Source organism: Cucumis melo, chromosome 3, assembly GCF_025177605.1.
Source record: "Cucumis melo cultivar AY chromosome 3, USDA_Cmelo_AY_1.0, whole genome shotgun sequence".
Lineage (NCBI taxonomy): Eukaryota > Viridiplantae > Streptophyta > Magnoliopsida > Cucurbitales > Cucurbitaceae > Cucumis > Cucumis melo.
The window spans coordinates 30,029,302-30,055,711 of NC_066859.1; the positions used below are offsets into that span (position 1 = coordinate 30,029,302).

General features: G+C 33.2%; 2 protein-coding genes across 2 annotated transcripts; both read left to right on the top strand.

Moving 5' to 3' along the window:
* The first annotated feature begins 1,681 nt into the window (after positions 1–1,681).
* Positions 1,682–3,946, top strand: LOC103487825 (protein SOB FIVE-LIKE 5-like). Its single transcript, XM_008446312.3, has 4 exons — positions 1,682–2,145; positions 3,325–3,414; positions 3,516–3,573; positions 3,662–3,946. Exons 1-4 carry the CDS (start codon positions 1,804–1,806, stop codon positions 3,679–3,681), a joined length of 510 nt encoding a protein of 169 aa, XP_008444534.1. The 5' UTR covers positions 1,682–1,803; the 3' UTR covers positions 3,682–3,946.
* A 1,071-nt stretch (positions 3,947–5,017) lies between these two features.
* LOC103487824 (calcium-transporting ATPase 3, endoplasmic reticulum-type) lies at positions 5,018–25,796 on the top strand. Its single transcript, XM_008446311.3, has 34 exons — positions 5,018–5,207; positions 5,517–5,567; positions 5,702–5,735; positions 6,700–6,717; positions 7,190–7,326; positions 8,457–8,531; positions 8,682–8,727; positions 10,059–10,118; positions 10,223–10,303; positions 10,905–10,990; positions 12,519–12,620; positions 12,789–12,842; positions 13,284–13,385; positions 14,403–14,461; positions 15,051–15,195; positions 15,328–15,435; positions 16,157–16,309; positions 16,803–16,907; positions 17,537–17,733; positions 18,157–18,268; positions 19,865–19,963; positions 20,063–20,208; positions 20,644–20,701; positions 21,421–21,513; positions 21,803–21,853; positions 21,951–22,082; positions 22,243–22,344; positions 22,721–22,775; positions 23,446–23,531; positions 23,777–23,925; positions 24,463–24,568; positions 24,814–24,867; positions 25,010–25,067; positions 25,292–25,796. Exons 1-34 carry the CDS (start codon positions 5,175–5,177, stop codon positions 25,357–25,359), a joined length of 3,015 nt encoding a protein of 1,004 aa, XP_008444533.1. The 5' UTR covers positions 5,018–5,174; the 3' UTR covers positions 25,360–25,796.
* Positions 25,797–26,410: the final 614 nt, after the last annotated feature.

A 26,410-nucleotide genomic window follows, 5' to 3' on the forward strand; every position in this document is an offset into this window, starting at 1 on the left:
ACGACTTTCTAGCCCAAACAATTATTCACAGAGTTGGTCTCATTTTTTTTTCGATAAACATTAATGTAAGAAAAGTAATATTTATATTATATTATATATCGATATTAAATATTTAAAGTCGGTTAAGATTATTGTTTTAGACTTGTCAAGTATTGATGTTGATTTGGGGTTGATACGTTCTACAATGATTATATTTGCTATTACTGTTTTACATTCAATTAAGTGACAGTTTTTAAGAGTAGAGGGAAGGCAACTTTTTGATTACGCATAAATTATCTATATACAGCTAATTAAACACACCCTTGAGTATTATTGTTTCCTATACTCGATTACATTTTAAACTTACAATAAATTATATCCTTAACAACATTAGTTAATTATTATGACATTTTATATAGTTTAACAACATAATAATACAAATAATTTTGTGTACTGAGAATAGAAATGTGTTTATAAACCTCCATACTATTTTATTTAACATTGAGTACAACACGTAATAGTATGACTTGATTTTTTTTATTTTTATTGAAGGTTAAAATGTTTCAAAGTTTTCTTTTAAAGAAAAAAAAATATATATATAACATTGAATTATTTGTAATATGTCAATTTCCATAGTCTTTTTATTCCAAACATACATCACTAAGTCTTTATCGACAAAATATCTCGTAGAAAACAATTATTTAAACATATACACGTCGTGGGAGGATATATTTGATCATAATATTATCCATTTGCAAATTGTCTTTTTTTTTATTCCAATGTTTTATTATTATTTTTATGTGTATATGATAAAGGTAAAATGTATAAAATAGACGTCTTTTTCTTTGTTAATTATTATTCCATCTTCTATTATCTCTTTAACATGTATTCTAATTTTCTCTCTACATTTCCATTTGCATCTTTGTTTTTCTTTTCTCTAAACATCTTCACTATATTTCATCTTTGATAGCAACACTCTTCTTCCTTCTTCTTTTTCTTTTCCATTTTTGTATTTTTGCCTTGAACAATGGCAACAAACGAAGTTGTTTCCTCTCCCTCTAGCAACATGTGATGGCCGGTCAAAATAAACAAAGTTTTTCAAATAGAAAACAAATAAAAATGTAGAGGATATGAACAAAAGAAAGTAAGAAAACTAGAAATTAAGCTAACAATGAGAAAGTGAGATAGAACTAAAAAAAAGATAAAAAGAAAAACAAAACCTAAAATAAGTCTTATTGACGTCATAAAAAACTAGTTTTGGAAGGGAAAAAAAAGACAAATTATATGTATATATGTGTATATATATATATATATATATATTTTCCAAGAAATTTAAAATGACCTGCACAAAAATTCCAAAAATCTTATAGAATATTTTGTGATACTAGATGTAATGTTAGTGTCCATTCTAGTTTTGTGAGATGGTGGTACACATGTGTAAATGTTTTAAATAGGGATGTAAATTGAATAGTGTGGAGGTTTGAAAAAGGAAAATAAATGAATGAATGAATGAAGTAAAAAAGGGAGGAATTTGACAAGACAAAACAGAGGACGAGTATTCACCTAAATAATTTTAGGAATGGACAATTTTTATTAATACTTTGGGGCCGCCTTCCATTTAACAATCCAGGTGGCTTGCATCTCCTAAATCCCAATCATTGATCCCCAAATACCACGCTCTATAAAACTAACCAATACCCACTCTCTTATTTTCATTTAACAAACAAACAAACAATCCTCCAACCAACCCACTTTCAGCCACTCCACTCTCCAATTCTCTTCCTCTTCCTCTGTTTTTTGGGTGTTTTTTTTTTCTTGTTAAAGATGAGTAATTTTACAGGTTCGCATTATGATAATAGTGGGTGTGAATCGGGGTGGACAATGTATTTCGAGGAGTCGATCGAGAAGGAGGAAAGGTTTCGGGGGAGTCCGGTGGATTATGGCGGCGGAGAGAAGGAGGAGGAAGAAGGGGATTTGTCGATGATTTCGGATGCATCGTCGGGGCCGAGGAACGGGTATTATGAGGAGAAGGATTGTCCGTCAGTGCTGCGGAGTGGAGGGAAATTGGTGGCCGGGAAAAGTAAGAGGCAAGAGGAAATGGGGTGGCGGAACCAACATTCTTGCCTTGATGATACTGCAAGCTCCCCTGTTTTGGGGCTTTCTAAGGTTAGTTTGCTTCTTGTTGATCTCTAGAATCATAGACTTCGGCAACGGCTATGGCTATGGCTATGGCTGTCGTTGTGGGTTTGGTAATTAGTTGAAAATGTTGTTAATTCTTTTATACTTCATTGCCAATTTTCTTGGGGAATGAGGTTTGTGGGTTTTCTTACTTTTTTCTTTTTCAATTTTCTAATTTCAATTACTTTTTCTTTTTTCTTTTTTCTTTTTTCCTTTTTCCCCCCTTGGATAAAATATTTATTTTACTACCTCATATGTCTTGTTTTCTTGGTTGAAATACACACACATGTAACAAATGTCACCCAAGGAATAAAGTTCTAAAGTTTATTTCCATTTCTTTAATGTAAAAGTTTGGTTCCACTGTCCTTCTAAAATAAGAGCGGAAAAATATGTACCCATAAATATTGCATTGTATCACTTAGAATTATGAATTCAGTGTTATAGTAATTAAAAATCTCAACTTTTTTGGACAGATTAAATCAATTTAGATACTTCTTTTAAATGGTTAATACATCCAACTTCCATATTTTGTATAAAACTTGTTTAAATTCAAGTCATACCATAATGTTAGCATTTTATTTAACTTTTTTTAAAAGCTTAAATCTTATAGAACTTTCCATTGATATGAACTATCATCCATTCTCTTGTCTTCTTATTTAAGAAAAATTACATGATGGTTATTTTATTATATCTTTGTAAAATTTTGAAAACAATCTACTTTTATTCCACTTCTGTCGTTAAATTAATTTGATAATGATTTAAATTTAAAGTTTAAATTGGATGAACTTTTAATTTACCCCATTAATTTACAGTTTGCCATTGACTAGGAATGAATGGCTAATATATATATTTAAATGATAATTTTATAATATTAGGATTGAATCAAAGTTTGTATGAGAGAGTCAAAAGAATTTATATGACTTGACTAGTTTTGGTATGGACTATGACTTTTGACTTCAAATATATACACATTAAATTGAGTTCATAGTTTAATTCATTGCATTTAGGCCCAAAATAAAAGAAATGTCATATCAGAATAACAAAATAAAACTTTCATTTCCCAATCACACACACACACATATATATCTAAGAGAAGTTAGTTGTCGCTGTCAATAATTTCTTGTCAGTCACCTTTTTTTTTTTCTTCTTCCTGTGTTATTTTTACAGATCAGAGAGACGAATAATCCATACAGAAACGAAGGTTTGGCGGATAATGCAAAAGAATTCTCCCAAACCCATTCTCGAAAACATGGCAAGGTAAAAACCATAAAAAACAATCATCCAGTTTTTCAAAATCTTGGAAACAACCGTACGATTAACATGTAAAAAAATTAAAAAAAAATCTTTTTACTTTGCAGAAACAAACAAGCTTCTTCCAGTCTTCTTCAGTAAAAAAGTTGGCCAAAAATGTCTCAGGTAAAAAGCTCTTAACCCACACCAACGGTGAAAAGCTAAATTTTGTTTAGATGTAAGGTTAAAAAATTCGAGCTGTTCGGGTGTGCAGGTGATTATCCAGAACAGTAGAAGTGGAACGAAGAGAATAATTAAATGAAATGACAGAGACACGAGAAGATCGTGTGGATTATTATTATTTTGTTGGTTCTCTTTTATCATTATTTTTTCTTCTTTTTACTCGATTTTCTATGGCTTTATTGCTAATGCAGCCAATTGATTGAAAATATTTGAATTATAATTGTTTGGGAAGTTATTGTATTATTGTTATTGTTCTTTTTCAAGAAGTGTATATTGCAAAAAAGTTATATATATCACCCATAATTTGTCCCTTGTAGCTCTATGTTACCCTATGAAGGAAATATATTTACATCTCTATTTTATTATTACAGTTTCGTTTTCCCTTACACCATTCATATTCTAATAATTCTTATCTCTCATCTTTCATTAAAACTGTGTTGAAGGTAAGTGAAGAATATTTGTGTTTATAGCTGGGATTTAGACTATATAAACATCAATTATAAAACATAATGATCTAATAATATGTCAAAATAGACGATTGCGTTTTAAAATTCTTCTAGTTGTAATGGTTATATTTTGATTGAAATTGTTACAATATTAAACAATATGTAGTTCTTTTGGTAGATTAGTGTGTTTTGTACTATAATATCATACGTACAAAACATCATATTTCATTGTGAAGATACGTTTTAAAATGGATAATGATTTTATGAAAGTCCATTCTCTACATCAAAAAATAAAATCATAACCTTTTCATTTGTACTGCACTGCACATGTGATAGACTGGTAGTAATAAATCACAATTGTTTGTGTTTTGAGAAAATTGCTGTTTTTCTCACGTTAGATTTTTTCACAATGGTCAGCGAAGAAATAACTTGGTATAAAATAATATATTTGCAATGTTTAGAAAGTGTAAGAATATTATTTGTCACTGTCTAGAAAAAAAATAATAATATTATTATTTGGTTACTTGAAAGTTTCAATATACACAATAAAATGGATGAAATGATTCAAAATTTTACCCTTTTCACATAATTACACTACAAGTGGTTTGATTAAACTAGAAAAAGCAATATTTTCCTTTTAAAAATAAACCTAAACAGGTGTGTTACGTTATATTTGGGGTACAATCAAAGTTTTAATTAAAAACGTACTCGGAATTATTATAGTGCATCAGTCAAATTTGTTATTGCGTAAATTTTATTTAAATCAATGAGTTTATAAATATTTTTCCATTTGTTTTTTTGTTAAAAGGAGATAAGAGGAATGAGAAATTTTTGCAATGGTGGACGTGGCCAACAAAGGCCTTTTGCATTGGGCCAATATTAGCGATAGCTATAAATTGTTTTGGGCCAGCGGGAAAAATGGAAGGCGCGTATTGAAGGCATTCGTTACTTTGCATTTACGATACCAACACACAACTGTTTAATTGATTCATTTCTTTTTCTTTCTCGGATCTCAGCTCATCTCTACGAACTCAGAATTTGGAAGCTGTTGGTGGATGCAACTCCACTCTCGCTTTCACTGAATCCACCCTTTCAGAAATGGAGGACGCCTACGCCAGATCCATTACTGAGGTTTGACATTGTTCCTTCACTTCCCTTGTTTCTCTTCCGCTTCCCTGCATGCGAGTTTGCATCAAATTCTACGATTCAACTCCACATCACTGCTTAGGAGCACTGGAAGAAAGTTGGACAGTTTTATTTGCAGTGTAGAATAAGACCCATTTGATATTTTATTGAGCTGTCTGTAATAAATACGTTTGATGATTCGAATTTATTTCTCTATTCAGTGGACAATTATCCTGCAGTTTTTCCTTTAACTGCCTGAATTGTTAGTGCATTTAGCTTTTGGTCGTTTATATTCGTATCTATGCTTTGCAACAGGTCTTGGATTTCTTTGGGGTTGACCCATCACAAGGTCTCACAGATGATCAGGTACTAGGAATTTTATGTGTCGTTCTAGAATATTGATTGATGTACATCCAATTTAAAATTTTAAGCTGCTGCGAACTTTGTGGTGGTTTAATTTTGTGCAGAAATTAAATATCTATATTTTCTTGGCATTTCAGGTTTTACATCATGCTAAACTCTATGGAAAAAACTGTAAGTTCTATGACTCTTGACTGTAGACCGGAGTGTTTATACTTCCATATTCGTTCCTTTCATTATTTTTCACACCAAAGTAACTTATAAACTTGGGTTGATTGCTATCGGACATGCATGTTATTTCGTACGGTCGGTAGTTAACTTGGTGAAAAGTGAATGCAAAATGTTTGTTGTATCGACATTGTTTTGTTTAGATGGACAATTCTTTTGGTTGAAAGAGGTAAAGAGAAGTAAAATTAGTATTCTGCCACCGCTTTTTGTTAGTTTGGGTCCTAAATACTTCCGTAGCAGTATTTAGTTTCCAGGATAGGCAGTGGCAAGTGCCATAAGACGGGTTTCTATCACTCTGTCTTGTGCACTTTATTGGTGAATGGGGGATTTTTCTATTTAATTCAATTTTAGTCTTGAGGATAGCTGGTTTGGTTAAGAAATAGGTTTTCTGCTATGGCATACAGTTCTAGTATGATCTATAACGATGTGACTGTCCAGCAACCATTTCACAGGTTTTTGATGGCTTTAGTAGTCCCACTAGGTTTCCATCTATATTCTAAAACAGCATTTCATTTCGTGGATAATTCATGGTTCTCGCTATTTTAAGTATAAAGTGGTTGGATCCAGATGAACGTTTTATTTATCAAACATGTTGCAAGCTTGAAGAGTAGAACACAGGGAAAACTATCAATTCAGGATTTTAATGATATATAACTTTATGAAATAAAAAATGTGCATATGCATGTGAGGTAGCATCCCCTTGAAAATAAAAAAGAAAAAAAACCGGTTGGTTATTTAATATGATGATAATCTATTCCTGTTCTGTTGCTTGATTTGCTTTGATTTAGCCACTTACCTATCCTTATGTTTTTCTATGAGTGTAAGTGACAAATAATAATTCATTATCTGCTTTCTCTAATGTTTTTCCCTCTCTTGAATTGCATGATCCGTCACCCATCACCCATTGCAGTGGTACCCGAGGAGAAAAGTAAGTAATGGACTTATCGTCTCCTTTGTCGACACACATTTGCCTTGCATTTATTTCACCTTTCATGTGAAATGATATTTATTTATCGCTATTTGAGGAAATTTAAGCAACCTTTTTTGTTTATATATTATTATCTTTTGTAATAGTGCTGTACAGTCGATTGGAAGTTCTTAAATCTACAAAGTCTTAGGTATTCAGTGATTTAAATGTTTGTAGACTACCGAAGGTCGGTTTCTCAAAAAGAGCCCAAAACTCTACACCAATAGGATATAACGTGCTGTTTTAGGGAATTTGAATGTATTTTCATGTTAATTTCTCTCCTATCACCATTGCCTTCCAAATTGTGAAGAATACTCAGAAAATTGGTGGTTAGTTGATTATAGAACAGATGAACTCTTCTAGTGCGTGCTTAGAATGATTGGAACGGTTTCTTGCTTGTATACAAAAGCTCACTTGTTTCTCATGTTTTCAGGGGCCCCATTTTGGAAATTGGTTTTGAAGCAGTTTGATGATTTACTAGTGAAGATATTAATTGTTGCAGCAGTTGTTTCTTTCCTTTTGGCTTTGATAAATGGAGAGACAGGTGTAACAGCATTTTTGGAGCCTTCGGTAAGCTATAATTTCTAGCATCTTGTCTGTCGTGTTAATATTTGGTTGTATGTTTTCATTTTTGAGCTGTAGTTTTCCCTATTTATTATGCATATTGTTTAGTTCTTTATGTGCACTCTCTTCCTTTCTTCTGTCTTTTCTCATCCATTACGCCAGTGTGGATAAGAAACTAAAAAGATCAAAGCAGGGAGTCCTTTTAGACAGTTGGTTTCTTGTTAGCTCAACACTAGACACGTTTGACATTATCAGAAAATTCCTCGTCCATTTGTGCTTTCATGAGAATTGTCGTTTTTTATGACTTGGTGGAGTGTGAGCTATTATGTGGGATCTTCAGGGTGAGCTGAGTAACTGAATGTTTAGAGAGTTGGAGAGGGATCCTAGTGATGTTCAGTGGTTTCTTAGATTTCTTGTTTCCCTTTAAGCTTTGATTTTGAAGACCTTTTGGCTCTTTTCTAACTACTTTATTGCTTTATAGGATCGGATTGTATAGCTGGAGCCCATTCTTTTAGTTCCGCTTTCATTTTTGTGAGCTTGACTTTTTGTATGTCCTTGTATTCTTTTCACTTTTCCCAATGACAGTTATTGTTAAACATAAAGAAAAAGAAGAAATGGGAATGTTTATAAATGAGGGAAGAAAAATTAGACACTTCTTCAACCCCAAGGTTCAAAGAAGATTGTAGAAAAGAGATCGTTCTGGGTTAGCATTGATAAAGAATGAGTATAATGAATAAATGAATAAAATTTAACAATTTGAGGGGCATTCCTAAATGTCAGGCTTCATGAGTAGGCTAAAAAAGTCACCGATATGAATTATGACCCATCCTTCCAAAATTCATATTACAACGGATGTGCATTAGATACAATCAGCCGTAAAATTAATTATTAATCTTTATCCTGTAAAGATCTTTTGGGAGACGCATACAGATTAGGCTCCTTTTTCTGGGGGGAGGGGGGTAAAATATATTGTGTGGTCCGTATTACCAGGCTTTTGAGTGTGCAGATTACCTTGCAATAGCCTTTCTTATCAGTTTTGCCCTGACTCAGAAAATAAAAGAAAACAAATACTTATTTATGTGTGAAGTAGTGAATGGAGCATTTGTTTATTGCTTATATTTTTTCTTCTTGCACAGGTAATTCTAATGATATTGGCGGCAAATGCAGCAGTAGGAGTGATTACGGAAACAAATGCTGAAAAGGCTCTTTTGGTTAGTTCCATAATGTTTGGATGGTTTGTGTATTCTCATGCCATGATTTGGGATATTGAGTTATTTGAAGTTCCATTCATAAAATTTTGTATTTATTAGAGCAGTTTTCTATTTTCAGCTGCATGACAAGGATTACCTCTATTTCTGCAGGAACTACGAGCATACCAGGCAGATATTGCTACTGTGTTGAGAAATGGTATATTGTTTTCTTTCAGGATTTTTCTATTTTGTCCTTGAAAGATATCATGGTGTTAAGTCCCAAAATTTGTGCAATGTAAGAAGGAATTTACTCTAAAACAGCGGAAGCGTAGCTATTTTTGTAACCCCTATAAATCTATGATTTATTTTGGAGTTGCTTGCCTGTTTTTTTATACTTTTCTTTTTTAAAAAAGGAAACAAATGTTTTCGTTGTTTTAGTATATTTCATTTATCAACCATTCTCATTACTATATAAAATAACGGGGCATTTTAAAAAATAGTACAATGTTGAAACTATTTACAAAATATAGCAAAATCCATCTAACTCTCTATAGCCTACTTTTTTTTTTTTTTTTTTTTTTTTTTTTTAATTTTGCAAATAGTTTCAATATTTTGCTATTCATAACAACTCCCGTAAAGTACTTGTACCAATCAGTTTAACTTATTTTGGAATCAACTTATTATTTATAAAACTGTGCAATTTTCTTTAAACCTTATATCTTTGTTCAAATTGTAGATTTAAAGGCCATTTTCTCTCCTTAAATGCATGAATAGCATTTCAATAGCTAGTGGGGGATTTGGTTGGGAAGAAACTATAAAAAATTTTGGGACCAATTTGAAAAGCTTTTTGTAATCCTATTTGTATTTTGTAATTTCATCATATCAATGAATTATGAAATGAATTGTCTCTGTCTCCTCTAAAAAAGGACAAAAAAAAAAAAAAAAAAAGACTCTCATTGGCTCGCCTTATGGAGCCTGTTTCTGGGCATATTCATATGAACCCTTGGTTTCATATTAAAAAACATTTTTTTGATATTTGTAAGTGAATGGGCTAGCTTACCCGCAACTCGACTAATCTCACGTGACAACACGTTTGGCCCTATAACATTTGGGTGTTAAGAAAACTCATGGGTAATCTAATTGCTAGGTAGGTGACCACCATGAATTAAACTTATGACCACTTAGTAAGTTCTCGAGACCATGTCTCCTTTTTTACTACTAGGTCAATTGGTGATGGTTTATTAAAAAACATTTTTTCATATGAATAAGTTCTCAAATCCTACTTTCCAGTTTCTCTGTCTTTCATAAATGTACATGGGGTAATCCATTTATTTGTTTGACAATTTTTGTTTGTGACATCCATTTTCTTTCAAACCTTTTTGAATGCTTAAGGCAGTAAAGCTTATTCTTTTGATATTTTTTTTATCTTCCCAATGTTATTGAATATGGACGTCAAATGGGGAGAAAATGAATCCTAGAGTTCAATCTTGTGTCATTCCTGTTACATCATTCTTTCCGAAAGTCATCACTTCGAAGTATCTTTTGCAGGTTGCTTTTCAATACTTCCGGCTACTGAGCTTGTTCCTGGCGATATTGTAGAAGTTGCTGGTGAGTTTGGTCATTCTGACTTTCCGAGTGGAAAAGAATTATTTGGCATGAAGGAATTGTTATGCCAATTTAGAATATTCATTTTAATTTTTATGGTGGCATAGTGGGGTGCAAAATTCCAGCTGATATGAGAATGATAGAGATGCTGACTAGTCAGCTACGTGTGGATCAAGCAATTCTCACAGGTATTTTCTTTCGTAAGAATATTTTTCATCTTATATCTCATGTCACAAATCACAAGTTGACTGGAACTTTCAGATATATTCTCTTTCGGTTCTAGAAGAGAGTAGCTTTTGTTTCTAAGCCCTATGACCTAGTCACTGAGTTTGCCTTGTTTGAATGTCTAGCTGTGTTTCCTGGTGCTGAATTGCCTTGTGTGTTATCTCGAACTAATGATCGGGCCATTGGAGCTATTTTCTCATTCATTTTTCCCTTGTATCTGTGCTTCTTCATATATGATATACAATTTTGTGGTTTCCTATACTGTTGTTTTAATATGTTTTCAAATGATGTCAATTTAAGAGCCGAAGTTAAATCGTAATTAAATTCATATTTCTTTTACCAGCAATCCACCCCGAGAGATATTTTTATAATATTGAAATTATCATGATTCATTGTCTTTTATGGAGGTGAAATCCCTTTTGTTTTTATTTTTTATTCTTGAAGTAAAAAATCATGTTTTACTTTGCAGTCTTATTTTTTGTTTTCTTTTTATTGTTCCTCCCTTTCTAATTGTTCTTTTACCAGCGATGTGTTGTGATTGTATGTGTTTGTTGGTGATGATAGGTGAAAGTTCCTCTGTTGAAAAAGAGCTCGAGTCCACTAGAGCTGCAAATGCTGTTTATCAAGACAAGACAAATATTCTTTTTTCTGTAAGAACTCTATTATTTAATTTTGAAAATAGGCAAAAGTGATTGGAGATTGAAGATGTTTTAGTTCTGTATCTTGTTTTGTTTGAAATGAAACGCTTCTTATTGATGCACTAAAAAGTGGCCATGAAAAACGTGAAAAAAAACTCCCTCTGGAGGCTAAACAAAACATTTGGACTAGTGTTAATTATATAGGTATTATAATTTGGTAAGAGCTTGTTTTAAGCGGCTAGAAGAAGCCAGATATTAAGTCAGATCCATCCTTTTCCTCCTTGAAAAATCCTTTGGGTTCTTTGTTAGCCACAACGTGGTAGCTCTACTTTTAAATTTCTGTCCACAAAGCTATCGTATACTAATGTCTTTAGAATATTTGGAAAAGACCCATGTGTAACCAACACAGCGCTTGCAACATTTCCTGAACAATGAAAAGATAGATATGGCTTGTTCCCCATTGCTTTCGTTTGTAAATCACTAAGCATCGAGAAAAATTAAGCATAGAGAAAAACTTGGGACCGTTCCTCTGAAATTTGTTGGGTTGATTCCACAGACATGAAAACATTCTCAGTCTCCAGGCATCTTCTCTATCTGTGTCTCTCCTTTATTATTTATTATTATTATTATCTTTCTCTTCTCGGCATCAAAGTAAGTTCCCTAATGAAAAACATGATTCAGAAAGACCCCAATGGGTCAAGCTTCCCGACTCTTTTGTCGTCCCTTCAATCAAGAGCTAATTCATCAATCTCTATAAAAGAGCTTTACCTCCATTTCCCATCTAGTATTTTTCTTCTTTCTACAACTTTCAAAGGGTTAGTCTCTACTTCCCAAGCATTTTAAACCAAAATATTTTTCAGCTGACCAGTGTAAAAAGTTGTGGGAAACCAAGGGATTGACTTCTGCCTTCCACATTTTAAACCTTAGGGACACCCTCCCACAGAAAATCCCTCATCATCTTCTATATATATTTTAGGAATCATAAAAGCGGAAAAGAATTAAATAGGGATACCACTCAAGATGGTTTTGATAAGAGCAAGTCTCCCACAGGAGAAGAAAGCCTTCTTCCAAGAGGACAAACGCTTCTGGACCTTCTTTAAAACCAGACTCCAGAAAGACACACCCTCTAGATCATGACCTAGGGAAGGTCAAGATAAGAGTATGGAAGCTGGTTAGCCGCACCCCCTCCACAATTGCTAATCTAGTCAACTTGGGACTCATCACCATTAATACCTAAGACAACACTAGTATCAAGTTGGAAAGTTGGTTATCACATTTCTTTGGTAATATTTGTAATCTCAATCTTCAAATTGGTTATAATTGGGAAGCTACTATGTTCGAGATTTATAAGAAGAGAAAAAACTTCGTAAGACAGAAATTTTATAATTGGGTTAAGGTTTAGGGTTCGTTTAGCGTTCAGTAAATTTTCTCAACGCAGTCAATATTTGTGTGGAACTTTGTTCTTGGACATGTTTGTTTATGTTAGTATCTTCATCCTTCACTATGGTATATAAGTCCTCTTTCCGTTTGTTGCATTCAGGGTACAGTGGTGGTTGCTGGCAGGGCGCGTGCTATTGTGGTAGGAGTTGGTGCAAATACTGCCATGGGCAATATACGAGATTCTATATTGCAAACAGATGACGTAATTTCTATCAAGTTTTGTGTTTTTCTCTTCTTTCTTTCTTTTCATCTTAATTTCTTTTGGTATTTTGCATTCCAGTTGAGAAAAAGTTACAGTACATGGAGGTTTTAAGTTTTGTCCATGACGTTTACTGTGTCAAAGTCATTATTTCAAATCTTTCAATTGCAGGATGTGACACCATTGAAAAAGAAGCTTGATGAATTCGGTACCTTTCTGGCTAAGGTGATACAAAATGCGCATTAAGTCTTTGATCTTCTTTTCCATCCTTAGTTCTAAAAATTTTTCTAATTTCATCAAGATATTTCTTGATTTTTCATGAGAGTTTTTATGAGCATATGAGGGAATTGGGATTGACTTATCGGGTGAAAACGGTAAAATAAAAATTAAATAATGTTTTTGTTCAAAGATGGGTCTGGGTTTCACTTTAATTCATGATTGAGACATGCTTGTCTGCCATATATTCATCCTGATCCATATCAAGCCTCCCAAGAGCTAGGGGACCTATTTTTAATCTATGTGATTGGTTCATCATCTGCAGATTGAATCATTGAAGAAGCAGGAATATTTTTCTGAAGTCCATTTCTTAAAGCTCATATTTGTTTGTTGATATTGTACCAACTATCTTTGGCATGATTTTTGATCTTCTTGTTCCTTTTTAATTAGGTTATTGCTGGAATTTGTGCACTTGTATGGATAGTGAACATTGGTCACTTTCGTGATCCTTCACATGGTGGGGTTTTGAGTGGTGCTATACACTACTTCAAGGTAACTTTCCTTTGAGAGGATTTGTTCATTTAGTTGTTCTTAAATTGACTTCCGTGATGACATTTACGCTAAAAGAGACTTTGATGAGCAAAAATGATAGAGAACAAGGGCATAAAATAGCCACCAAGACACCCCAAACTAAAAGTAGGGGTTCCAAGTAAGGAAACTAAAGAATACAATGGAATACACAAAGTAAAAAAAAGAAAAAACAGAGAAACTAATGTTTTAAATAGCAGAAAACGGGGAAAGCATTGGATACAATAAAAGAAAAAAGCAATTCAGGATCCCTTTAAAATGTTAATCGCTAAACAGTCGTAGAGAGGGTTGTGAATAAGGAAGGTCAAGTCAGAGACAGTTTCTTCTTTGAGATAAAAGAGGCCTAAGTGCAACAAAGAAAGTGTAGAAGTGCATGATCAGACTGTACCTCCACTCCATGATTGTTGACAATGACATCCTTGGCACACATCTGCAATCTCACCTCCAAAATTAGATTCATAGATAGATGACGATAAAAATACTTTGTAAATAGCCCTCTGATAAGGACTTGAAAAATGTACATAAACATGGTAAAGCTTTGGGGGATGCAAAAGTATTCTCAAAATCTTCAAAGGAAAAGGAGGCTGAAGAAAAAAACATCATAGTAAAAGGATATCTGCAAAGAGGACCAAGAAATACAAGGAAACCTATGAATAAATTCAATGGTGTTAAGGACGAACGTTTTGGGAGCTTTAACTTTTAAAGCTCAAAAAGAAGGGTGTTGAAGGTTGGGAAGGGGAAGTAAATGGTAGAATAAATATTTGCTTGCCAATCTATCAGAGGATTTCATCATTATGTCTTTGATAGCCCTGGGGTATTGATTAATAATCTCAAGCTGCTTACTGTATCTGAATAGCTAAGTTAGTTTATTAAAGTTTTCTTTCTGTAATGTTTATTTACTACTTTTTGCACTATTTTCTCACCGTACTGACTGAATATCCACTCCATGGTCAACCACCCTCTGCTCATCTTCCAACTTAGATTGCAGTTGCTCTCGCTGTTGCGGCAATACCTGAAGGACTTCCTGCAGTCGTCACAACGTGAGTAATTATTGGAGTTTTCTTAGTAGATAAAGATTTTTCTGGTAGTATGAAATAATTTCACCATTTACTTGGCGTGTGAGAAAAATAAGAATATCAGATCATTATGTAAACGTGAGCATGGATTTCTCTGCTAATGCAATGGTTGCCGCCTAAGCAACAGAAAATTGTGACAATCTGAAATATTGACCGATTAAGTTATATTATATGACCGAACATATAGTGCTGATAAAACTAAGTATTGTTTGTTATACGTAACCATAGTCATGTCAGCAGCATGTAACCCTAGTATTTTATTTTATTTTACTAACTTTTCATAAATAGAAGCTTAAGATATGGATGACCTCTTGAATGTTATTAAGCTGACGTGCTAAATACACAATACCTCTTCTGTCCCAAGCCATGATGGTGGGGTTCACATGCATTAATTATGCTATGTGTTGCTTTGCATCATCCATCCATATTAATGTTTTTGGGTTGTAGCTTTCATGCATTCAACTTTATAGTAATAGTAATTTATTGGTTCCGTCCTCAGTATCATGATTACCTAATTTAACTACTTAAGTTAGTTTTCTTGTTCTGCTTGTAGGTGTTTGGCTCTTGGCACAAAACGAATGGCACGTCTAAATGCAATTGTGAGGTCTTTGCCTTCTGTTGAGACTTTAGGCTGCACTACTGTTATTTGTAGTGACAAGACTGGAACTTTGACTACCAATATGATGTCCGTCTCAAAGGTAGAGCCGGAAAAATATGATTTGGTTTTTTCCTACATAATCCATGCAAACCTGAGTCATCACGTGCTTTCTCTGTTTTCCTTTGGTTGTCCAAATATTAAAGCTTTCCTCTTTATTACCGTTTCTGTTCAGATTTGTGTGGTCCATTCTGTTGTGCATGGTCCACAGCTTTCTGAGTACAACGTCAGTGGTACAACATATGCTCCTGATGGTATTATTTTTGACAACACGGGAGTCCAGGTAATTGTACTCTTGTGTAGCTTGTAAGATTACATGCATTGCGGCTCTCTCTCCCTTTCTCTCAACATTTAAATTGGAAATAAATTGTGGAAACTATTGATGTTTTTATGTTCGTTAATCATTTTCATCTTATAATCTGTTAAAACTTCTAATCAAGGATGAAAATATTTGTGGACACGTTGATATATCTATAAATTGAAGGGTTCGATTTCGATATTAGATATCCATCCATGGATATCTATAATATCTTTTATAAATACTTGTAAAACATAAGTAATTGAATCTATTTAGTCCAATATAAATAGGAATATGAATGACAATATCTATAACGTAGTATGGGAATAAAAACAACTTAATTATTAATCTAAACAAATTTTATAAATTTTGTGACTTACAAAGATATTTCCATTGATATATATGTAAAATTGAAATCTCTATATAGATATCGACATCGATATGTTAATCCTTGCTTCTAATGGTCGTTGTAAATTCACCTACAAATTCAAATTCTAATTATACTTGCAACTAAAGAATTTAATATCATGGCTCTCTCCATGGTTGAAGGGATTTTGTCCCATCTGGCATAACACATATTTTTCCAGTAAGTGGCCAAGTATGCCATCAGAATTGGAACATATGGTTCAAATTTTAATATCAGGCAATTAACTTGTTTGATTGAGAGTTCACCTTTTAGATTGGTTCAAATGTTTGAATTCTGTAGCTTGAGATTCCAGCTCAATTGCCTTGTATTCTACATATGGCGATGGGGTCTGCCCTCTGCAATGAGTCTACTTTGCAATATAATCCAGACAAGGGAAGCTATGAAAAAATTGGTGAATCAACTGAAGTAGCACTGCGTGTCTTTGCTGAAAAGGTTAGTGCCTGTTCTAAAGATAAAAACAATTTCTTGATGTAGAAAAGTAATTCGGCAGAACAATTCTTTTTAACAAGTTTTAGAATTAAAAAGCAGCTAAATGATAGAAATTAAAATTTTCTGCTTTCATATGTTCTCTTTGATTATTTCTTTATCATTTTTAAATATAAAACCTTTTGTTGTTCAAGTATAAGTTGATTTAAATGTGTGATATTTCAATTAATATAAAGAAATAAACGAAAATGACACTGCAAATATTATCTTTCTCAACTTCTTTTTTTCTTTTGAAGAAATGTCTTAATAATCAGTTTAAATCAAATTTTAAAACGTAGGGAAGATGGAAAAAAAGACAAAAAATCAGTTATTTCTAATAGGAAATGAGATATTCAAATGATTTATTTTTTACCGAAACTTTTTGATGTTTTCCTCCTATCATTACTGTATTTCGAACACACTATGGAAAATATATATAATAAGGGTTGTAATGTTTCAGGTTGGGCTTCCTGGTTTTACTTCTATGCCTTCTGCTCTAAATATGCTCAGCAAGCATGAGCGTGCATCCTATTGTAATCACCATTGGGAAAGCCAATTCAAAAAGGTTGGTTTCTTTTCAGAAGGAGTTGATAAAATTTGCAACGTGCAAAGAAAGTTAAAGTAGTATATTTCTTATAGTAGTGTTCAAGTGTGGATTTAAAATTTATTTTACAACATTACATTAACTTAAGCTTTGGAGTCTAGTGGTAATTTAACATGGTATCAAAGCAGCTCTCATAACTGTACCTTGTATTGTCTTTTTTTCCCATTAATATTGATAACCATTTGTTGGGGGTTTTGTGTCGATTTCTGAGCTGACGAGAGAGAGGAAGTGTTGAAGTATTAATATTGGGTTATATTTTTCACAATCCATTAGTTTAAGCCTTTGGGGCCAATGGTGATTTAACAACAATTAAAAAAAAAGTGTTTTGTTTTTATTAGAGGGATAAGAGGATAAGAAAACCTCTTTTAAGAACAATATATGAGATATTACAGAAAAAAACCTGTGGACTAGCTTGTTGTGAAAGTAATGCCATTTAGCAATCCATTAATTTGTGAGATACTACTGATGTTGGACTTTACTGGTTTCAATGGAATGGATTACTGAGCATTTTGCATTTCATTCAAATCCAACTGATTTTTTCAGATTGTTGTTTGGGTTATTTTGCTTGCTAATCAAAAGAAACTTTGCAGATTTCTGTATTGGATTTTTCTCGCGATCGCAAGATGATGAGTGTTTTGTGTAGCAGAAACCAGTCACATATCCTATTCTCGAAGGGTGCTCCTGAGAGCATTATTTCAAGATGCTCAAGTATCCTTTGTAACGAAGATGGTTCCACCACCGTTTTAACTTCCAGCATTCGCACTGAACTGGAAGCAAGATTTCAAAGGTTAGAGCTTGTGGGCTTCTATCAGCTTAACACATGAATGCACCTGCATGATCTTCCCTTCCCTCCCTCTAGCTATATGTTTTTATTTGTATGTTGGAAATCTCCCTACTCTTTGTATATTCATTGTGTACAAAGAGATTTAAAGGGAAACATTACTTTCCAGACATGAATGAATTTACATTTTAGTAGTTATGAGCTTGTTAATTATTTTATTTTAATAAGAAAAAGTGTAGTTATTGTTGAAAAGGATATAAGTGGGAGAACTAAATGTCTTCAAAGGGGAATGGTCTCAGGGCACTGTGGGTTCACCAATCACAAGAGGTCTATGCTTCCATTAGAATGCATCGAAGCATATGAAGTATCCATTCATCATATAGTAATATATACAGCTATGCAAATTATATGAATGCATGTTTTGGACAGTTTTGCAGAAAATGAAATGCTTAGGTGCCTGGCTATAGCATTCAAATTGCTTCCGTCAAATCAGCAGAGTTTATCCTTTGACGATGAGAAAGACCTAACATTCATTGGGTTGGTATGCTTTCTTTTTTAAATAGTATGCTAAGTTAATTTGCTCCCCCATTCTATATATTGTCTTCTATCGTGCTGCTTCTTTTTTTTTTTTCCTTTCGTTTTCTAACAACTTTCATTGAAAAAAAAATGAAAGAATACAAGGGCATAAAAAAAAAAAAACTTCTAAAAAAGGTTTCTGATGAAGTAAGACATTGCCTAGGAATAATTATAGAAAAGGCCTCAAAACCGAAGTCCAAAGCAAAACATGAAACCCCACTAGGGTTCTTATTCAAACCTTTAAACACTCTGGTTCCTTGCCCCCTAAATATCATGTTCCTATGTGGCTGTTGAATGCCGACCGATGCATTCTTACAACTAATTCATATTTTACCACTTCGTCTAGGATTTTGTTTCCTTGTTATATCAGTACAAGGATACTAGTTCTGTTTATTTCTGGAAAGTGGAGAATTATGTGAGTGCATGTGTTATTATAAGATGATACTCTTTTATGCGGATAAATGCTTACTATCTTAAGAGGTTGAGGGTGAAGGGACCGGTGAGAATGCCCACTAAAGTTCTTCACATCACAACCAGAAAATCTCCATGTGGTGAAGGTACCAACACGTGTGACAGATTTGAACTCTGTGTTCACAAGCGGGTTATCAACCTTTTCAGCTCTGCTGATGTAGTGAAGCAGATTACCTACATCATCAGTGAACCTGGGTGGAGGTTGAGGTCACCAGCTCCGTTCAATGAGTGCACTCTTTTTTATGTTTCGACTATTTTTAGTCTCATTAGACTGTTGTTACTTTTTGGGTTTGGAACATACCTGTCAGATCATTGGGGTTTAAATGCAATTGTTTTTCCCATTATATGTTGAAATTAACAACATTGATAGAGTTTTCAAAAAAAAAAAAAAAAAGCTTACTATCTTAAAGATGCTTAGACCACATGACAGAAATGTAAAGCTCTCAAGCTTAACAGAAACGTGAAGCAGCCTTTCGTGCTACACTAAGTGAGATTAGAAAGCGCTTAGAATGGAAAAATCTTCAAAGAATGCGATTCACAACTTTCTTATACATTCATGTGTGGAAGATCACGAGGAAAATGGATCAGAAAACAATATAAATTGAAGCTGATTTTTGGAAATTAAAAAATGAGTAGGTTTGGTGTAATGAACAGACAGTAATGATGGTTGCAACAAATATTGACCTTAGCCTGAGCTTAACGTGTAAATATTTCTTGGAAATTACTGTTTTGGTTGTTTCTGTTACAACGTGTATGTTGAAAAGGATTATTTGAATCTTTGGTGATAAATGTGTTAATAACATAGAAATTTTGAATAACAGTGATCTTTACTTGCCTCTAGATCTTTGGCATCATTTGGGATTTATATGTATTGCCCTAGCCTACTGTTAAGATTATTTGTACCATTTTCCATATTTTACCAATATTAGACCATTATACCTATCTCACAGCCATCATTGGTCTTCTTTTGTGCTCCTTTGTTTGGTTGGAGCCCCTTTCTTTAAATTCAATTTTGATGTTGTAATTGCCGACTCCTGGTTTCCTTTCTGGCTTTTTCTTGGCATTTATTTGCTTACCTCTCATTTTAAAGGTTGGAATGCTTGATCCACCGAGAGAGGAAGTGAGAAATGCTATGCTTTCGTGCATGACTGCCGGCATACGTGTTATAGTTGTAACTGGAGACAATAAGGTTTTCCAATCCAGCCCCTTGGCCTTACTTATTTTATGTAATTTTCCTTATTGTCAATTTTTAGAGGTAACTTGCTGACTTAATAACATGTGTTTATAGTCAACTGCTGAATCGCTCTGTCGCAAGATTGGTGCTTTTGATCACTTGGTAGATCTAACTGGTCATTCTTATACTGCTTCTGAATTTGAAGAGCTACCTGCAATGCAAAAAACAATGGCATTGCAACAAATGGCACTCTTCACCAGGTACTTTGGGCATTCTTGTATGATTAAATGCTAATCCATATATAATCATATATAGTCGTTTCATTTTATCTTTGAACTGCTACTGTTTCATATTGAAAAAAGTATATATTATCATTGTCTTCATTGAATATTTAATCAATTCTTTTGTCAGTACAATCTGGTTTGGATTTAGCTGTTTGGAAGTAGGTCATCGTTGGATCTTTTTGTGTTGGTTCTTTATTTGTTGACAGTTCTCTTGAGTCTTTTTGTTTTGTCGGGATCCAAGGTGAAAGTCTTTCCTGGTGGCTCCTATTTTTGGCCTTTCTTTTCTCTGATTTTTCTCCCTATAGGAGATTGTTTCCTTGAACATTCTCCTTGAACATTCTATATCTTTTCCATCTATCAATGATTATTTTTTCTTTTATCAGTACACATTTAATACAGTTCACTTTTCAGGGTTGAACCTTCTCATAAGAGAATGCTTGTGGAGGCCTTGCAACATCAAAATGAAGTGGTAACATGTTTTGCTCATTTGAAATATTGGCAGAATATTGCTCTGTAGCTTTTCTGCATGTTTGTTTACCAACAATCTTTTTCCTTTTTTTTCTTTTGTGATGAATATTAAATACTCATGTCGTATATAAATATACAAAAAATCAACTAATTAACACTTAAATCTTATTCTTGTCTACGTAGATATATAAATGGCATTTGTTAACATTCCAAAAAGTTTTGTTCTCTTTTGGATTGATAATTGTTTTTCTTTACATTTTCTATCTTTACTTTAGAAGTACATATCCTACTCAAAGGTATTATCTAATTTTTAATGAAAGACTAAAAACTTAATGAAAAGATAGGATACTGGTGAGAAGATAGTGCGATATTGGAAATGGAAAAGAGATGGCTGTGGATTATGTTAAAGATTCAGTGGAAATAACTTTGGCATTCTGACAGGATCTGTACGGGCAATGTTTAGCCTTGTGGATTGAGGGTTTAGTTTTTTTTTAATGATCTTATCTTTCCTTTGGTTCTTTTCTACTTCTGGTTTCTGGTAGGGATGGGAGGCGGGCTAGAAAATGTGAAAATGGGTGTAAATTTTGGCGGTAGACAAAAAAAAAAAAAAAAAAAAAAAAAAAAAAAAAAAAAAAAAAAAAAAAAAAAATTGTGTGCAAATATATGCTCATGTAAACATGCAACGTTTATCTTTAATTTCTGATTTTCTGGATTTTTTAGGTTGCTATGACAGGTGATGGCGTCAATGATGCACCTGCACTGAAGAAAGCTGATATTGGAATTGCCATGGGTTCAGGAACAGCGGTTGCCAAGGTTGCTGTGGTCACTGGCTAATTTGCATGATGTTCTTTATTTTATTTTTATTTTTTTATTTTTGCAAATCTGTTCATTGGGCTTGCTACTTTTTTTAGCTCTCCTTGAATAATTACAATTAAGTTGCACTTTAATAACATGTCTAGAAATTCCTTTCTGCATGCAATTTGTTAATGCACTTTATTAGTTTAGTTCTTTTATGTTACACCCCTTCGTGTCTTTTTCTTTTCACTCATATTGTTGATGCTAACTATTTCCCTTGCCATTTTTTTCCTTCCCTTTTCCCTAGAGTGCTTCTGATATGGTCTTAGCTGATGACAATTTTGCTACTATTGTTGCGGTAAGCTCCTGCTTATGTCCTAAAGACTTTTCAAGATAAGGTGGTTGATTATTTTTGTTTGTATTCCTAAACTGTGTGACTGGTTCAAACCCAATAGGCTGTTGCAGAGGGCAGAGCTATTTACAATAATACCAAGCAGTTCATCAGATACATGATCTCTTCAAATATTGGTGAAGTAGTTTGTATCTTCGTAGCAGCTGTTCTTGGAATACCAGAGACACTTGCCCCCGTGCGTGTTTTCAGCCATTTGTTTAATATATCGACATCTTTGATGATGGTTTTTTGATAAGATCTTTGATTATAGTTATTCCATCTGCAAAAGTTGTTTGCACTTCCATTGAGGCAGAAAAGGATATTCATATTTTCTCATTTGACGAAAATGATTACAGGTCCAACTTCTTTGGGTCAACTTGGTCACTGATGGGTTGCCTGCAACTGCAATTGGATTTAACAAGCAAGACTCTGATGTAATGAAAGCTAAGCCTCGGAAGGTATTGAGTTGATGATGCTTGCTTCTTTAACGGGTTATAGATTTTTCATCTTCATCGGTTGTTACAATTACAATGTCAGTGATTGACATTAGATTTATGGTTATATCCTTCCCTTCTACTTCATCTTCTTTACTGCTTATGCTGTTGGTGTTGGGTCAATTTTTTTTGCTTACATGACCGGTTACTAAAAAGTTCTTTCTTGTTTATTACTTGTGTGACTGATGACTAGTATTTTAGTATTTAGATTCTTCCCCTATCTACATCTTCTTTACTGCTCTCTTTCCTCTTCAACGATGGTAAATTAGCTTTATCTTCCTAGAACTATAGCTTCCCTCTTTTATGAAGGTACTCTAGTCCAATTGATTTGATCTTGCAGGTGAATGAAGCTGTGGTGACTGGATGGTTGTTCTTCCGTTATTTGGTAATCGGAGGTAGGGGAATGAATGAACTATTCTAAGCTTGGTATCTTTGTTGTTTCTTGCAGAATTTACACTCATTTTGGAACTTTTGGTTCCTGGCTGATCCATTTGCCTTGGCATGGTTATACCTAGGGTCGTACCGTACCCTTGGTCACCTTACAGTTTTCTTCTTCTATTTGCTCCTCTGTGAAGTAAAACTGAACTGTTGGGATCCAAGTTTTTCGCTCTTGGCCAATAAATAAGTCGGACTGTAAATGTTCAGAAGTGTATCTACACTTTCTTTTAGTGGGAAGCAACCGAGATGAACTTGTTAGATTCTCTGTTGCATGTTGCATCACAAATCTTTTGTTACTTTATCGTTATTCATTCTATCAAACTCCTCATGGTTAGTCTAATTGTCATCTTATTCACTAATGACAAGTTCTTCCGATGAATACAGAATTTTCAAGGGGCATTTTCAAAAATAACAAAATGTTGAAACTATTTATAAAATATAACAAAATTCAGTCTTTATACACTATTTATTTTTTTTCTATATTTCGTACATAGTTTCATTTTTTTTATCCACAACAATTTCCTAATTTTCAATGTAGAGCTAAATTGTCGTCAGTTCAATGTATGAATGTTATGAGCCATTAAAAAGCTTGTAAAATAATTTCGAATGGTTCTATCACATGTGCAGCTTATGTTGGTCTTGCGACAATTGCTGGCTTTATATGGTGGTTTATATACTCTGACAATGGTCCTAAGTTAACTTACACTGAGTTGGTAAGATTTATTGGTTATTATCTTGCCATGACATATATTTATTTTTTGTTATTACATGAACTATGAAGATAACCTTATGCATTTTGGTTATGTTCATTGCAAACGTGTGAGGACCCTTCAACTTCAATTTCAAAAGATGAAACTTGAATTTCTACTCTCGTCTTTCCCCTTGCACCCTTGTAATTTTCAAGAAAAGAAACTGGACTTTGTTTTGGCCCTTTCTCAGTATGGGATATTTCTTTCAGATGAATTTTGATACTTGTTCAACCAGAGAGACGACATACCCTTGCAGTATATTTGAGGATCGACATCCTTCAACTGTGTCTATGACTGTGCTTGTTGTTGTCGAGATGTTCAATGCTTTAAACAATCTAAGTGAAAATCAGTCTCTTCTGTAAGTAAAAAGTTACTCTTACATCTTTTGAGGTTTCTGCAATTCATCCAGTTGATACTTTTTTTTTTTTTTTTCTTACAAGTTTCTTTATTATTAATATGTCTCCTTTTATTAATAAATTCAAACTAAAGTTGATACTTATCTTTTTACTAGTACGAAGTTGGTATTTTATTGAAGGAAGCAAATAACAATTTAAACTATGTTTTTTTTTTTTTTTTGTCAAGCATGTGATTAATTCAATTATATTCTTTTTCACTCTCTAATTTGGTCTAATTATATATATATATATACATATATATATATATTTTTTTTTTTTATTATTATTATTATTATTTTATTTTTTTGTCAAGGAAAAATGTAGAAGTTTCAGCATTCTTTCTCTCTAATTTGTTGTCTAGTGCTTTGATGGTTGAATAGGACCTTTTCTTTTATCGTCCCTTTTGTTTAAGTTCTCTTATGTTTTTGTGCGTGTTTCTTGTCCATCAAGATGTATGTTTTTGTGGGAGAATAGGTCTAACATCAAGATGTGTTTTTCAGTGTTATCCCTCCCTGGAGTAATTTATGGCTCGTTGCCTCCATTGTTTTAACCATGATTCTACACATGCTTATTATGTATGTGCAACCTCTCGCTGTTCTTTTCTCTGTAAGTCGTTTCTTTCTCTTGATTCCATCGTGATTCCTTCTTGGCAGTTTCGGATAGGTCCTATTTGGTAACTATTTTGTTTTTTGTTTTTGTTATTTACTAAAAAAAATAGATAACAAAACCAGAAATTTAGAAAAGAAAGAGTGTTTTTAGGCTTAATTTTAAAAAATTAAAGATCAAAGACCAAATACCGAACAGGGCCTTAGTGAATTGAGTTTGACAGACTGTAATTTGTTTCCTTACAGGTAACACCACTATCTTGGGCTGAATGGTCGATGGTTTTATATCTTTCATTTCCTGTAATAGTGCATCCCTTGCTTCATTTTCTGTTCTGCCACATCTGTTTTTCTTTATTCCCCCATACTATTGCCTTTATTTGTATATTCACCAAATTCTCATTTTTCCATATCAATTCAAAGGATCTGTCTTCAACTGATGCAGGTTATAATCATTGATGAGGTATTGAAGTGCTTTTCACGACGCTCCAGTAGCACTGGCAGTAAGTTGTCCTCACCTGTTCGATAATATCTATTATTGTTAAATGCGTATTTCGTGTATATCATAGTACTTGGTGTTTGTTACGGTGTCTATGATTAGTGGAAGTTTATAATACCCAACCCGATTCTGTTCAACTGTATCAGCATTATGATGCATTATTGGTGAAAAATGGCACAACCTATCAGTTCCTGTCTTAAATCTTTCTTTTTGGTTCGATAATTGTAGGGTTGAGGCTTCCATTCAGATTCAGAAGGCACGATTTACTTCCAAAGAAGGAATTACATGACAAGTAGGAAACATCACCTTGTTATACTCGAGCATGGCTGATTAACAAGGACGAAAACGGAAATCATTCTTTTATCCCATCCGACCTGGAGAGTTTGACCCTAGCATTCACGCGTTAATCTTATACCTCACAAGTCCGAAGTTTAACAGCAGCACTCTAAGATACCAGTCTGTTCATCACAACAAGCATGAAGAGAAAGCGGCAAAGGTTGAATGTGTCGGTCAGAGATTAGGTGGTACTAATCTTTTTTGTTTGATCTGTCAATTTGAAGTTATTCTAACATGAATATTTACATGGCTGTTTACGGAATTTTATTCATATAGCGAGTCTTGATAGAACAATGTTCACTACAATTCATAATCATGATATGGATCCTTAGCGAACGAGTTTTTGTCGAATAGGTTTATTTTCAAAGTTATTGGTATAGAAGTTGTGTTCAAATAATCCGACAACTCGAACTACTCAACCTAAATTATAAATGTTGGGTTGGGTTGGGTTAGTTTTTCTTTTGTGATTGGTTGTTGTTATAATTTTTACATATTATTATGAAGTTTTTTTAAAAATTGTAATAAATAAATTCGAATTTTGATATTTAACCTTTGAGTTTCATGAAATTTTAGTTGTGAAAATGTAGATAAATTTATGTATTTTACGTTAATAAATAATGTATTTAAAAATAATAATAATTAATAAATAACCTGACAACCAATTTTGGATTATTTGGGTTGTTAATTTGACCAACTTGTATTCAAAAAATCTCTCCAACTCCGCCCATTTACACTCCTTAGTATTGGTATCAGCATTCTCTTGGTTCCTGGTAAATGAAAACATTTTTGACATGAAAGATTCATACAGGTTGTTCGTAACTATTATCTTGAAACATTTTAAAATTTAGGCTTTGTTAATTTTCCTAAACAAAAGTATTTATAACTAGTCGTTCCATTATTAGTAGCTTGGCAGCACCAACTTCTTCCATGTACAATTTAACATGATATCATGAAATAGAATTCATGTTACATAGGTGAGATTCAAATCTAAGTTGGAAAGGGGGCTAATAA